At 47.3% G+C, this 15878-nt stretch overlaps 1 protein-coding gene across 2 annotated transcripts in view; it reads right to left on the bottom strand.

Moving 5' to 3' along the window:
• Window positions 1–283: 283 nt before the first annotated feature.
• The window catches only part of MBTPS1 (membrane bound transcription factor peptidase, site 1), a 66019-nt gene continuing 50424 nt past the window's right edge, over window positions 284–15878 (bottom strand). For both annotated transcript variants that reach the window (XM_033219155.1, XM_033219156.1), the window contains 8 exons: window positions 15264–15420; window positions 14068–14192; window positions 13268–13345; window positions 10184–10324; window positions 7244–7375; window positions 5855–5981; window positions 2562–2692; window positions 284–1165 (listed from right to left, as the gene is read on the bottom strand). In XM_033219155.1, the coding sequence (XP_033075046.1) occupies window positions 969–1165; window positions 2562–2692; window positions 5855–5981; window positions 7244–7375; window positions 10184–10324; window positions 13268–13345; window positions 14068–14192; window positions 15264–15420 (1088 nt within the window). In that variant the 3' untranslated portion in view covers window positions 284–968. The remainder of the gene's footprint in view (window positions 1166–2561; window positions 2693–5854; window positions 5982–7243; window positions 7376–10183; window positions 10325–13267; window positions 13346–14067; window positions 14193–15263; window positions 15421–15878) is intronic.

Genomic DNA, 15878 nt, shown 5'->3' on the forward strand with positions numbered 1-15878 from the left:
CAATCCACAGACAGAGCAGCCCGGCTGCCGGCGACCTGGGGCAGGGGACGCATGGGGGTGACCTGGAGTGGGAGTGGGGTTTTCTCTGGGGTGATGGAAATGTTCTGGAAACTGCACAGCCTTGTGAGTGCACCGAAAACCACTGAGCTCTACACTACAAAGTGTAGTTATGTGAATTATGTCTCAATAAAAACAAAATTAGCAGGTTGATTCAGAACCCGTTCCAGACTGTCATCAGAGAGAAACGGGACAAGTGGAAAGAGTCCGTTACGCAGTATCTTTCAGCTTCAGACGGGTAATACATATTTATTGAAAATTTTCTTCACCGACAATGGTGAAATCAAGACCTCAAATTACAAAACATGGTGGCAGGTGATACTTACAAAAATAAAGCGAAGGTCTATGTTTCACAGATTTGTGTACGTTTCCTTCAAATCTCAGTCTGTCCTATCATTAAAAAGATCATGGAATCTATGTTGTTCCTCATGATGGAACAGTAAAAAAACCACATTCCACTGACAAAAAAAATAGTTTTGCTTCCGAATAGCACAAGTCTTTAAAGTGACTTTTCCCAACAATAAATATAGAAAATAGCCTTTAACAAGCGTATTTTAGCTTGGTCAGGGTTGTATCATTTGTTTGGAAAGTACATATTTCCCCTCCAGTCAGAAGACCCCAGACAGCCTTTCCAGGTTCTCCCGAGTCTTTGGTGCGCGTAGCTGCCCGGTGGGAAGTCTCAGTGGCGGCAGAGCCTCTGAGTCCCTCCTGACGGGACGGGACCCACAGGATTCTTCTCGATGTACCGGGAGCCTCTGCCCATCACAGGAGGGCAGGCCCATGTAGAACAGACTCTAACAAACCTGCAGCTGGAAACTAGATCCCTTTTAAACCGCCACCACAGCTCAGCTCACCCACCAGCGCCATCCGTGAAGGCTCTCTCTGGCCCTCACGGTCAGCCAGGCTGCCGGTCACACCGAAGGGGTCTTTGGCGGGTGAACCTGCTGCATGAGCTGCGGGCGCTTCACCCTGGGCTTCCTTCGCTTCGGCCTGCTCTTGGCCTTGTTGATTTGTACCACAAAGAAGGCCAGGACCACCATGGCTCCCAGGAAGGCGAAGACAGGAATGGTCTGGCCCACCTCCTGGTTGTAGCGGCCAGGCATGATCCCTGCAAGAGGACAGATGGTGAACAGGCAGGAAGGCCACAGAGCTACCATGACAGCCTTTTTCCATGACAGCTGGATTCATCAGAAACTAAATGCGAGCCAATTTCACTAGCTGGCCTTGCAGGGCATACCTCATTTTAAAGCCTTAGCTAAAGTAACCCAGGCCATCAGTAAACAGTGGATGAGAGCAAAGAGCAGTCATGTTCCCAGTCCGTGTTGACGCCACTTCCTGGCGGGGCAGAGGGCTCAGTGGGCTCTCTGCTGCCCCTCCTCCCTGGGCTCCCCACAGGTGGATGATCAGGCCCAGCTCTGCTTCCGTCACAACCTACCGAAGGGAGGCCCAGAGGCGCTCTGTGTTTCCCTAAAAACAGGGGAAGATGGGCACGTCTCTATCCAGGGGAGAAGGAGGGGCCTGTGGTTCCAGCTGAGTGGGAGGAGAAGAAAGGAGGCGTGGCGGAAGAAGCACGTCTGGCAGTGCCCCGCCTTTGGGGAAAGCCCTCTATGGAGGAGACGCATGACTGAAAACCAGGAGAAGCCATCAGAAGACCCCTGGTTCAGAATGTCAATATGATTGACTGGGCAATGCTAAGGGCTCTGGAATTTACCCTCAGCGCACCCCGTGACCTACGCACAAGGCCCTCAGGACCCTGGCACCACCACCACCACGCAGTGTCCAGGCCTGGACTGCACGGACAAGGGTGCCCCTTCCTGACCCCATTTCTGGACAACTCCTGGAACCCAGAGAAACTCCCTTTGGTAGCTGTAAATTCTTTGGAAGAGTACAGGGGACTCCAGAGCAAAAGACCTGCCCAGGTTCTGCTGGAAAGGCCTGGTACCAACTGCCTTGGGTAGTGGAGAATAACCTGCCCCAAGCATTCTATCGAGTCGCCCTCAGAGTCTGTCAGATCCCTGCAGAGACACACAGGATGAGACCACCCCAGCTCGGTCAAGCCCCTCCCAGGGGGAGCAGGGCAGAGAACTGCAAGGGCCTTCTGGGCTGAGAGCTGGGAGCCAGGGCGGCTGCTGCCACTGGCTGGGACCCAAACCAGCAGACAGGCGTCCTGTGAGGGACATAATAGGTGGCTGGCAGAACTTTCATAAAGAGCATGCAAGTTACTTTGAACATCTTTAAGTAGATCACCCGGTCGTTGTAAAAGAAATTCCAGTGTGAAAATCTAGGTAGCATTTTCCAAGGGAAACAACAATCTCTTAATCTCTCAGGTCTGCCCTTGGTCGTGCTGGTTTGTGCCACAAAAGACGCCAAGAGCCAAGGCCACCACAGCTCCCAGGAAGGCAGAGACAGGAAGAGTCCGGCCCGCCTCCTGGGGGAGGGAGGGAGACTCCTTTGAACAAAATACAGGACGACTGAGCACAGTAACAAAGCACCCGAGAACTCACCTCCAGGAATGTCCCAGGCGCCGCTCTCCCCAGGGGACAAGGGCCTCACTTGAGGGCGATTTGATCGAAAGTTGGGTAACACCACCTTGTCCAGGTCGATGGAGAGTAGCTTCTGATGTTTCCAAAGGTTACTTCAGAAAATAGATTAAAACAAAATCAAAATAAGCCATTGGACTAGTCTAGGAAGCTCAACTAAAACCCAAGAAAGAGAAAGTGATCTACAGGGAGATGTGAAATGCTATTTGCATCCACGTCTACCTAAATGCCACTGAACAGCAACTGTGGTGGCCGCTTCCAGGTCCTGAGAGAGAGATCAAAATCAAGTCCCTGTTCATGAGATTCTACTGAGTTTATCATATGACCAGCATGAGCCTGTTTTTGCATAAAGCTGGCAACATGACCAAGCAACCTGGGAGGACAATCATGGTGCGGCCCTGGAAGGAGCCTGTGGGTGGGAGAAGCTGAAGCCCACCGAGTGGACGTGAGCCTGGGGCCACTGAGGTCCTCTCCCTAAGGCCTGGAGCAGTCGGAGGCAATGGTGACTCCACAACCACTGCATATAAGGAAGTGGGCAAACTGGTGCCAGGAACCAGACAGCATCTTTGTCTCTGAAGAAACCGCTGTCTAGAGGGAGAATAGGAAATATACAAGGAAGCAACAGTGGGGAGAGTCTGAGCAGCGAAACGCGGGGTCCCCATCTGCCGCGCCCGCAGTGGGGGGATGATCAAGTGAACATGTGCGCTTTCTGCACTCTGTGATGCACCGTATCATTATTAACTTTGGGATCTGAAAAACTTGTTCAGGCCAATACAACTTAGACCCAAAGAACGCAGAGAGGTTGATATGCTGGCAACAGCAGCACAGAGCTTGGGGGGACACCTGAGCTAGAGCGAAGAGCGCGATGGGAAAACACTACTCTGGCTTAAGTGAGGGGGAAGAATACAGTAAGTTTCCCAATGAAAAATTCTCTGTTTTTCTGTTGTTGACTCATTTGGAAACTGTCGGCCTGTCTCTCTCACTTGGGGCAAGTGAAAGCAAAGATGTCCAGTCCTATCAGCAACTAGGCTGAAAGTCAACGCCAAGCTAGCGGACAAGGGCTGGTCTGAGCAGAGGCTTCTTAGGCAGGAAAGAGGGAGACTCCCACTCGATACTCCCAGCTCGGCAACTGCCTGAATACCAATGAGCACTCATTATAACCCTCCTATTTTATAGGATTTAATTTTACACTTCCAGTTTAATCAGTCTGAAAATTAAACTGACAGTGTTAAGTTACAGAATCAATGACATTTAGGCTTTACGACTTTCGTAGCTGAATATATATGGGCTACATTTCCATTCTAACAGTGACATCCTGTTCCGGAATCTAATTCTTTGGTGATGGCACTTTCTAGTGGAGTAGTCATGGTAACAGTCCACACCCATTACCATGTGGCTGCTTTACAGCATACTGATGGAAGGACTGAGGAGCCACCGGAGCAGGGGTTCCTCTCAGGGAGGACGCTGACACTTGCACAGCTGCCCTAGGTATGGGCACCTGATGCCCAACAGAGAAACCCAAAGCGCCTCTCCACTTCACAGACGGAAACCTGCCCCCGACACGGGGCTGACAGGCATCTGGAGCTGTCTCCTGGTCTCAGATCTCTTTTAGAGACTCAGAATATGCGTTGATCTAGGTCTCTGGGGACCGAAAATAATTTTCAACAAGATGTGAAAAGCAAGATAAATGTAAAACCCAGCCACGTACTGAGAAGGAGGAATTACTGAGTGATTGTAAAAATCAAATTCCAAGAGCTGTCCATGATCAACATGCTGGATGGGCCAGTCCAGAATGTGACGGATTATTTGATGTGAACAGGTAGATAGCCAAGGATAGAAAAGACATTGTTATCTGCTTCAAGTCCTCAACAACACTGTGGAGAATAATTGGGTTTCTGGAACTTCAGCTAACACTGTTCACTGAGTATGAATTGCTGACCATGGCTGGAATATAAACTCTGGTTTGAATGCTAGGCTAATAGAAGGTTATAAATAAATAGGATGCAAAAATGGAAACTTATCAGAAATTTTTAAATGATGAGATGTGAACTGGAATGGAAAAGGACCCAGTAATGAAGGTTCAGAAAGAAAGCTGCTGATGAAACAATGTGATGATTGCACCATTCTCCTGTGTTCTATTAAGCATATTCGAAATGAAGACATAGGGTCAGTGCGTGGTGTGTTGAGCACTTTTGGTTTATGATGAGCAGTCAAGGCGGAAGGCGGCCTCAGCACCTTCCCACAGGCATTCTCCTCTTCACCTTACAGGATGGAGGGTGGCCTCTTGTCCCCGGCCCCATACCATCACTGGAGGAAAAGGGGGCCTATCTGAGGGGAGCCTCCTGCCTGAGGGGGTTGGGGAGAGGGGCCGGGTACCAGGTGGCCAGAGAGGCTTGGAGGGCAAGACCCCCGCTTGACGGGGTGGGAGGTGTGCCTGCCAGGCCAGGGGCACAGCTCACAGCGCTGACGGCTCTGACGGCTGTCCCTGGCTCAACCCCTTGCTCAGGAGAAGCTCCCCCTTCCTTCTGATACTGTCCTGCTCAGGCAGGGACGTCATAGAAAAAGTGAGAGGGTGGGATCTGAGAACACGGGGGGGACCAGTCACGCTGAGCTGGCTCGCCTTAGCTGTAGGGGGAAACAGCAGAGCCACCTCGGACACTGGCTACGGAAAGGAAACAATGCAAATGAAGAAGCCGAGTTAGTGAGCTGGAGAAGGGATCCGGGCGGCACTGCACACAGCAGTGCAGTGACAGCAGGAGAGGTTACAGCCTGTCGTCAGAGGCGGGTGCTTTCACCCCCAGTCACAGTCAGCACAGGACATAATGACACAGAAGCATGCTCTTCTTGGAAAGGCTGCAGCCGCGGCCCCCGGGGATGACAGAAGAAGGGAACTCTCTGTATCTTATCATCAATGTCTCAAACAGGGAACACACTGCAGCCGGCAGCTCTCGACTCCCCAGCCACAGGACTCGGAGCTCCAGCTCACATGAAATCACTGTTGGATCACAGCTTTTTAAAAAAGAATTAACCAAATGTAACAAAATGCTAATTATCCAAAGCACTTTTTATGCAGGATACCACCAAAGAGCCTATTTCCAAAGGCCAATACAGGGTTCACTAAATAACTACCACAAATGACAAACCTGAGGATCTGACAATTCAATAGTGACGTCAGTAAAATTCCATTCTCTCCTATAAGAAAAGCAATGACTCACAGGCCCCACGGAAAGAGTGGAAGGGCACAGGCGGGCACTAACCTGGGCGCTGTCTCGTTTAAAGGCTGTGGCTTGGCCCAAGACAAATGTGGACAGGCTGGCAGAGGCCGAGGTTTTGGGTCTCCCAAATGGGCCTCCAGAACCTTGGAGTACCGATGAAGATGGTTTCCTGTGGTTAGAAGCAACAGCAACAAAAAAGAAAATCATCTCTATTATTAAAATGCAAAGGGAAAAAGAGGACTTTATCATGAGTTTGTCGGCTTTCCCACAACAGAGCAGAGTCCCTGTGCTCTGTTAAAGCTGTCCTCCACGTGCTGCAGGAGCCACGCCTGATTGGTTCCTCCCAGACAATGTGTGTTTCCATCGCTGAAGGTGGGTGAGAAAATCAGAACTTTCCTTGAAGATGGGCAGATGTGTGCACGGCACTGGCTGGTCAACCTTTGCTGACCACCACCGACACACACAAGGCTACACTTGCAGAATCTAAGCTACAGACCAATTTCACAGAAAAAAATCCTTCTCTTCTAAAATATTTAATTCTCTGGCCAAATAAAAAAAATCTCAGCATTTTCAAAATTCTATTTCTTCGATCTGCACCATTGAACACTGTAGCTGCCAAACACATGTAGCTATCGAGCAACTGAAATAAGGTATCACGTGTTTAAATCCTAATATTCTTCTTGTCTTTGGCTCAAGTATATTATTAAAATAGTTTCATCTGTGTTTCTTTCTACTTTTTAAACGCAGCTCCTGGAAAATATTAAATGACGCCCGTGGCTCACATGACCCTTCTATGGGCAGTGCTGTAAGGACCAGCACACCAGGGACTTACAGGCACTGATACCCACCCCGCTAAGTGCCAAGCAGCTGGGGGCCCCACAGCACCGGCACAGGCCCCAGAGGCGGGCTGAGGCTCCACCACCACATCCCGCCCGGGGGATCTCAGGCAGGTATCTAGTTTCTCTCAACTCTCGTTTCCTTATCTGGAAACTGGGAATGATAGTATCTATTTTCACAGGATTACTGAGAGGGGACAGTGAGGTCATCCATGGGAGCATCCCAGCCTGCGGCCTGGGACCTGGCAAGTACTCTAGACGTCAGCGATTCTTCCTGAAGGCCTGTAGGAGCCAGTGTCCTCACCTGTGAAAGGAGGTAAACACACTTGGAGGGGCGCGAGGGGCGTGAGGGGCAGGGTGCGTGCGGAAAAGCAGCTGCACACTGGGCCCTCAATCATGTCCCTCTGGGGACTAAGGATGGCCTCTCGGCAGGTTAGAGCTGCTGTGTGCTGGTCTACCTGCAGCCATTACGAAAACCGCTCAGCTGTGCTCACAAACTGGCCCCACTTGCTGGCAGGCACAGCCACCGGCTGAAGTAGCATCATGTTCAGCTGGATCCGATTTCCTCCCCAAGGCATCCTGCCCATCCACTCACCTTCCATCCTCTCTGGAGTGGCTGAGCCTGCTCCACTGGGAGGGCGCTGGCGGTTCCCAGAGTGACTGAGGCTAGGAGGTGTCACCCCATACGATGTGTACTGGAGGAGCGCATCCAGAAGCCAAAAGCAGTCTGCAAAGTCAACAAGCCTGTTTAGGAATTCTTTTTTTTTTTTTTTTTTTTCAGACAGAGGCACGCTCTTGTCACCCAGTGCAGTGGCACAATCATAGCTCACTGTAGCCTTGAGCTTCTGGGCTCAAGTGATCCTCCTGCCTCAGCCTCCCGAGTAGCTGAGACTGCAAGCACATGACCCCATGCCTGGCTAATTTTTTATTTTTGCAGAAATGGGTCTGGCTGACCTCAAACTCCTGGGCTCAAGTGATCTTCCTGCCTCGGTCTCCCAAAGCACTGGGATTATAGGTGTGAGCCACCACACACGGCCCGGAATTTAGCTTTTAAAAAGAAATCTCTAAAGGAATTTTTTTTTTAAGTTAGTCCCCAAAAGAGGGGGAAATGGGAGTTTAGAAGTCACGAGTTTACGTCCAAGTAAATCCAATACACTCCAGATTCCCCTATTCTCGTAAGACATGCATTCTCAGTGGCCCAGCTCAGCCAGATCGGCACACACAGGCCTGACCTGACCAGGGCTCCACTCCCCAGTGCCTTGTGGCTCCAAGTGGTCAGCACCACTGTCCACCGGGCTGCACCAACTGCCTGAGTTCCACACTCAGCTTCTCATGGATAGGGGCAGAACGGAGTTCATTCAGAGACAGTGAGACCATGTGACACCCACTGAGAAAAGAAGGGCCTGAGAGCGGGGGCTCAGGGGCAACAGGGAGAGGAGAACAGAGTCATGGCTCCTGCTGCGTCCCAGAGGCTCTCCTGGGGAGGAGGAACTGTACTGACACCCCAGGGGGTAGAGGCAAGGCCCAACACCCATGGAGCATCTGTTCACCGGAGCTGGGCTTCGAGTCGGCAGGGCCCTGACCACTGAAAGTGCGACAACAGAGAAAGGGCAATTTGTTTTTGGGGACACCTTAGAGTGAAGGCACTGGGCTAGCAACAGCTTCCGTTCACAAAGGATCCTTTCTGAGCGCGAAAGCGCCACCCAGTATTGAAACCGGAGCTTCTGTTTCCATCTTGTTTCTCCTGTGTCTGCCCCTTCAAGTCCCATTAACATCAACCTGGACCAGACAAGATCCATGCAAGAAAAATGCCATTAAGTACTCTTCTTTCATTAAAGTGCACTTCTGGTCAAGTGTTTAATGCCCCTGAAAGGTTAAAAAAGCTGCCATTTTAAATTTAAGGCCTAGGACCATCTTCACAGGCATTTAAAATTTAATACAGATTCTCACCAGGAGATCTCAGGTCTTAAAATCTCTGTGGAAATAAAACATTAATCTCCTTTAACTGTGGCTTTAACCCTCACTTTTTATTTTTATTTTATTTTTATTTATTTATTTATTTTTTTGAGACGGAGTCTCGCTCTGTCGCCCAGGCTGGAGTGCAGTGGCCGGATCTCAGCTCATTGCAAGCTCCGCCTCCCGGGTTTACGCCATTCTCCTGCCTCAGCCTCCCGAGCAGCTGGGACTACAGGCGCCCGCCACCTCGCCCGGCTAGTTTTTTGTATTTTTTTAGTAGAGACGGGGTTTCACTGTGTTAGCCAGGATGGTCTCGATCTCCTAACCTCATGATCCACCCATCTCGGCCTCCCAAAGTGCTGGGATTACAGGCTTGAGCCACCGCACCCGGCCTTATTTTTATTTTATTTTCTTTAAACAGTGTCTTTCTCTGTCACCCAGGCTGGAGTGCAGTGGTGCGATCTTGGCTCACTGCAACCTCCACCTCTCGGGTTCAAGCAACTCTCCCGCCTCAGCCTCCTGAATAGCTGGGATTACAGGAACACGCCACCACGCCTGGCTCATTTTTGTATTTTTAGTAGAGACGGGGTTTCACCATGTTGGCCAGGCTGGTTACGAACTCCTGACCTCATGATCCACTCACCTCGGCCTACCAAAGTGCTGGGATCACAGCCGTGAGCCACCGCACCCAGCCCATTTTTGATTTTTAAAAAGACCCATCCCAGTCTAGAGATTTACATAAATGCCAGGAATGTAGTCAACTTCAGCCTGAAACGGAGGGGCACACACACACCTCTCAGTGCATGCTCTCAGGGCCTCGTTCCTGTAACTCACCACCTGCCCTCTGCCCCAAGTTCCCCAGTGATCACAGTGTGTTAGAAGGCTGTCCTTCAGTCCTGGAGGTGTCCTCATCTTACCAAAGTGCTTACTATGGAGCACTTTTACCACTCTTTTTCCCCTTTACAAAATGAGAAAAATAGTCTGTGCCCAACCTCAAGCCCCCAGATCTAAAGGCTGCATTGAGAGACTGAAAAAGAGCGGAGGGAAGAGGACTGATGTGCCCATTTGCCTTCCCTTCACGCCTCAAGATAACAAAAGCTCTTCACTGATAAAGGCTCAGAAAAGCCTAAATTCCAGGTCTGGAAGGACAACCAAGAACCAGCCCTCCAGGAAAAGAATGTGTCAGACCAGAGAAGGGTGCCCCCACGTGGCAGTGCCCACAAAGTGCAGGCAGCACGGGGTAGGAAGCCTGGGAGGGGCAGGCCCCAAGGAAGCCAGGGACGGGGCTCTCCACCAGAATGCGGGGGTCCTGCCTCCACTGGCCTCAGGAAGGTGAAGATGGAGAAGAGGCATTATGGCCCGAAAAAGTAGTTTTGTTTTGCTTATTAAATGTGTGCAGACTCAGACACCCATCAAAATATTCCAAGCAATCAAAGCGGCTGCAACGTCTCCAGCTGAGCCTGGCTCGAGTGAACAGATGTCGGCTGATCTGCCAGCATCTCACGGGCGCCTTTCCAGAGACAAAGGGAAGAAAGGATCTGAGTGCTGAAGTCACTAAGCCCATTTGCGGTTTTCATACCCTTCTGTCGGTGACTGTCATCCAAGCAATTGGAGTCCCCATACAGTACAATCCGGCCTCCACCCTCAGCTGGAAGCTGATAAAGTCCCAAAATGGGGACATTTTCAACAACTGCTGTTTCCTGCTTTAAAACCTCCAATCCTGAAATCACACAACAAAGACAACAGACATGAGGGTTTCCACTGAGCAGTGTCACTGCCTGAGATTTCATCCACATGACAAACAAACCACAGTTACAAAATCTAATATTCAATTAAGACATGGCAAATTTTTAGAACAGAAAAGCCTTAAGAATAAGCCTTTTAGAATAGAAATGTCTTAAGTGCCATTAATTTGTTTTAGCAAAATTCACTTTGTATTTCCGTATCTATCCACTTTAATTTTTACTTGCCACGGCGGTACATAATATTCACAATTGTAAGGGTGCTGCCTCTATCTTAAAAAAAAAAAACTAAATTTTATCTCCTCTTATTATCCTGAAAGGCCTATGTTTTCAGACAGTTACACAAAGGGCAGCCAGCAGCTCTTGCTAAACACACAGGTTTCTCTATGAATACAGTAATATATACTAATACCCAGGTTTCATGTTTTATTATGAAAAGCTGGGACAAATGTAACTAATTTTTTAAAGTATGTCCATATATTTTTAATTTAGGTTTAAGACACTGGTTACATTAATTTCACAAAGACACATGTTCCAACAGCACAGCCTCCTATCTTTGCCCAGATGACATACTTTAAAATTTATAATGAATCAAGAAGTCAAAAATGTATAAATGCCACAGGTAGCATCATCAGTGGCACCACCAGATAATCTAGGAGTCTCTGCCCCTAATTCAATTGCTTTCCTCAGCACTAGAACATGATGTACGTCTTCACCAGAATCTAGTATTGTCCATGTTGATAACCTCTGAAATGTCTGTAGCTCTATAAACGTGACATTCCCTGCTCTCTGTGTGGGAATCCTACTAGGAGCTGAGTAGAAGAAAAAATACGCTTTTCTTTGGAAGAGGGAAGAAGTCAGGAGAAACTGGAATACATTCACCGCCATTTGCCTTATGGTATTTGATGGGAGTTTTATTTCTGCCATCAGGGTCTTTTCTGATGAGGCATAACCCAAATTCCTATTTTCAAATTCTTATTTTGTACCCAAAAGACTATTCGATTTAAAGTCTTTATGGGAATAAAATGACCCTTAAAAAAATTTCATTTTCACACTGTAGTAGAACACCAAAAGAAAGCATGTATCCTTAAATCTACTTCTGATTCTCCCTACCCACCAACCAAAAACAAGGATCTCCCAGAGGGTACAAGCCAATGAGACCACCGCTTTGAACCCTTGTTATAGCTAGGACCTGAAGTGATACTGCCTACGAGAAATGCTTTTAGAAAGAATCACTAGGCCGAGCGCGGTGGCTCAAGCCTGTAATCCCAGGACTTTGGGAGGCCGAGACGGGCGGATCACGAGGTCAGGAGATCGAGACCATCCTGGCTAACACGGTGAAACTCCGTCTCTACTAAAAAAAATACAAAAAAACTAGCCGAGCGATGTGGTGGGTGCCTGTAGTCTCAGTTACTCGGGAGGCTGAGGCAGGAGAATGGCGTAAACCCGGGAGGCGGAGCTTGCAGTGAGCCGAGATCGCGCCACTGTACTCCAGCCTGGGCGACAGGGCGAGACTCCGTCTCAAAAAAAAAAAATAAAAATAAAAAAAAAAAGAAAGAATCACTAACCCGTGGCCAAGTGACTGTGAAAACAATCATTATGTACCTCAAGTTGAAATATAACCCTCTGAAACACAGATCCAGTTACCAATCAACCTTGCTTTTGATAAAAGGAAAAAATCCCTTCCAGGTAATATAAAAATAAATTCTATATTCCAGTTGCAAGTAGATAAGGTGAGAAATCCTCTCTTTTCACCGTTTTCAACTAATAAAACTATCCTTAACCTCCACGTACAGAAAATGGCAACCTTTACAATGGAGGGGGCCTCTCATTCTGAAATACACAGTATCAACTTGCATGACAAAAATGAATCTTGTACATTTTCACAAGCCTATTGTTTGGGGCACGTTAACAGTCTCAAAGCTCCAGCACCCACGTGTGAGAGTAGACACACGTGGTTCAAAATGACAGCTCTGGGCTGATAGCTCACAGGAAGGCTGTAGTGTGGTTTCTGCTCACCTGCCCATACCCTCCTGCACCTGGCTTTCCAGAAGGCAGAGGCAGCTACTCCCACTGCTCTCCAGTTCACCAGGTGGGCACGGTGCACTAAGCACAGGGTGGTATCACGAATATCAGTTCTAGGAGAGCTTCCTGGGTGATGCCTATACACAGCTGAAGCAAAACTGCATGCAAACACCGCTCTTCAGAGAATTCTGAGAGGCTGGTGTATAATGAATGTTTCTTATCTTTAAATAGTTCAGAACTCCAAAACATGGTCAAAATGTTTCTAAAATCTTTTCTGGCAATCACAGAAGCAGAACAATTCATAAAGGATAACAAAAAAATTCGTCAAGTAACCTTGAAGGTGGTTTTTTTTTTTTTTGACACGGAGTCTTGCTTTGTTGCCCAGGCTGGAGTGCAATGGCATGATCTTGGCTCACTGCAACCTCTGCCTCCTGGATTCAAGTGATTCTCCTGCCTCAGCCTCCTGAGTAGCTGGGACTACAGGTGCGTGTCACCACACCCGGCTAAATTTTTGTATATTTAGTAGAGATGGGGTTTCACTGTGTGAGCCAGGATGGTCTTCATCTCCTGACCTCGTGATCTGTCCACCTCAGCCTCCCAAAGTAGTGAGTACCATTCAAGTAATAGTGCAAAAAATTTTAAAAGAAACCAAAACATCCAATGGACATGGGAGTTCTCATTGGGGTGATAACATTGTTCTGGAAGTAGACAGTGGTGATGCTTCCACAATTTTGTAAATACACTAAAAACCACTGAACTGTACACTTTAAAAGGGCAACTGTTACGGCATGTAAATTATATGCAATTAAACTTATTAAAGAAAGACAGAGAGAGAAGTGGGGGGAAAGGGAGAGAGAGAAAGAAGCAGCAAAAGGCCCATGAATGGCACCCTTTACCTTGGTCCTTGAAAGTCTGTGTTATCACGACGCCATCTTCTGGAAACTTCGCGATGCTGCACCCCGACGCATAATACACTAGGAAAGAGTTCCAAGTCAAGGGAACGCAGGAACGCCGAACGCTTTAATAAACAATAGCTACTCGTTTACCCAAAATACATCCTTCAGACGCTATGTATTTTTTTTAAACTGTTTTTAATTTTGAGGGAGGAGCTGCTATTGCCTTGTCACACATAAAGTACAAGTAATCACCTCAAAATTCAAGTGAAAAACACTACTAACATCAGGTTTCTGAATATATTTTATAATTCAAGGAAAAATATTAATATTAGGTTTCTGAATAAATGTTAAAATTCAGAGCAGTCAAAGGCTCAAAACAAGCTGCCCAGACGTGCAGAATGGGTACTAAGAATGCTCAAGACGTTCTTCTCAAAACCAGCTACCAAAACCTTATCCGTGGGGAAACTTCCTACACGAGAAACACAAAGTTACTTCATGAATAGAACTTTGTAAATAATTAGGAAGCTATGAGGTAGTTCCTATTTAGGACTGTTACATAAAGACTCTAATAGGTAGCACTAAAATTAGGAACGGCTACATAAAATATTTTCATTAAAAAAAAATCTGGATAAAACTAGAGCCTCACAGATGTACTTCTGAAAAAACGGATGAGTTCTTTCCACAGACTCCACTAACTGAGGGATCATCATTTTCTTTCTCAAGAAACCTAGACTTCAGAGGTGTACAACTTCTGCCCTCACACCTAAGACCACGCCCTCGGGAAACACACAGAGCCTTACTGTCATGGTTGGCCAGCGTGAATTCTCCTTCATACAGGCCATCGCTGAACCCCATGTTCCACACAGACAGCAGCTCATTCAGAGCTGGGATGTTAGCTCCTCCAGTATCCGGCATCCACCACTGCCTGGGAAAGTGGTAACAGACACACAGGGCACAGGGAATGAAGACACGCCATACACATTGATTTAGTCTCTATGACAAAACTCAATTTCTCCTGCCATAATCCAGCCCTTCCACACTAAGGTTTCAACGGAAACCAACTGTCTGAGTTTGGGTAAAACTGCAAATGTAAATGCTTCGGTTGATGTGCAGAATTAATTAAAGCGAAATTTATTTTAGGAAATGAAAATCAGTACTTCACTGAAACACACCAGAGAAAACTGCTTAGCCTACACCCAGCAAAGCTCAGTGAAGGAAAAGGAGATGAGAAAGAAGCATAGAAAGGTTCAGTCACAGATTCTAAAGAAACCAATTCAAAACATAAAGGTGATTATGTTTATAATACGCTGGGAATCCGTGATCCCAATTAAGGGGAGGACATTTTCCCCTTGAGTAAATTAACTACTATAAATACAAGTAAATTAGTATACTTATTATATTAGTATACTGTATAATTATCTAAATATACAACAATTAATTTACTTGAAATATTCTTTAAGTAACAGTTCCTTTGGTGCATTTAAATTTATATATACTCAGTAATAGAGTGAGAGTGGAGAAGAATTAAACAGAAATTTAAAGCAGAAGTATCTCATATCTAAGATCAAGGAAAGACAACCCTCTATATTACTAATAGTACTCACAGTCAATGAATGTCTTACTTTACGAGCAACTTTCAAGAACATCTCTACTGTATAAAGGACTATTTTCTTTTTGTGTGTTTTATTTTTCCTCTTTGAGACAGGGTCTGTCTGACACCCAGGCTGGAGCGCAGTGGCTTCATCTCAGCTCACTGCAGCCTTGGCCTCCCAGGTTCAAGCGATCTGCCCAACTCAGCCTTCCAAAGTGCTGGGATTACAGGCATGAGCCACCGCACTCAGTCAAAAGGATTTTTTTCTAATCAAGCTCTCTGAATATGTCTGTACTAACTGGAAAGACAACCAACAGGTCAAATCATCACGTAAGTATTTGCTGGGTAGAATTTAATTCACCAAAAGTCACATTTCTTATAAACACCAATGCATATCATCAGTACCTTGTGTTTTCATCATAAAACTTCACTTTTCTCATAACGGAAGTGTTGTACCAGTCACTGAAGATGACTAGTGAGAGGCCATTGTCCACGTCCCTCCGGAGCTTGGCGATCTCTTCGGGAAAGTACTCCTCCTCACTGTCCACCATCAGCAAAGTGCCTGGTGAACAAAGAACCAAGGCTGGGAACTGTCACCTCTGAATGACAGGACACCACCGCTGCAGAAACACAGCGTGTCACCGGGTCCATGTCTCAGGTTACTGACACCTAACAGTCTGGTTTGTGCCGCCCTGTACCACTTTAAAAGGGGCTATCAAAAGTAGAGGATCAGGGTCCAGCAATACACAGGGACTAACTGTGATCTGATTTCATTTGTGGTGCTCAGGATAACGATTTTTCACTCACTTGAAAAGGAGCAAAATATATGGCAGAGCAATTTTAACTTAACAGAAAAAAGAGTGCGAATGCCCCTGTCTCCAATCAGTCTGTCTTGTATTTCAGCTGAACGTCACACCCACCAACACCTGCTTCAGAGCCTCGCCCCAGGCTCACCCAGCTGTGGAACCCACGGTGCATACTCCCTTCGTAGCTATCACTGAAAACTGGGATTCACTCCTC

The sequence above is a fragment of the Trachypithecus francoisi genome, unplaced genomic scaffold (assembly GCF_009764315.1).
Source record: "Trachypithecus francoisi isolate TF-2019V2 unplaced genomic scaffold, Tfra_2.0 Lachesis_group10, whole genome shotgun sequence".
Classification (NCBI taxonomy): domain Eukaryota; kingdom Metazoa; phylum Chordata; class Mammalia; order Primates; family Cercopithecidae; genus Trachypithecus; species Trachypithecus francoisi.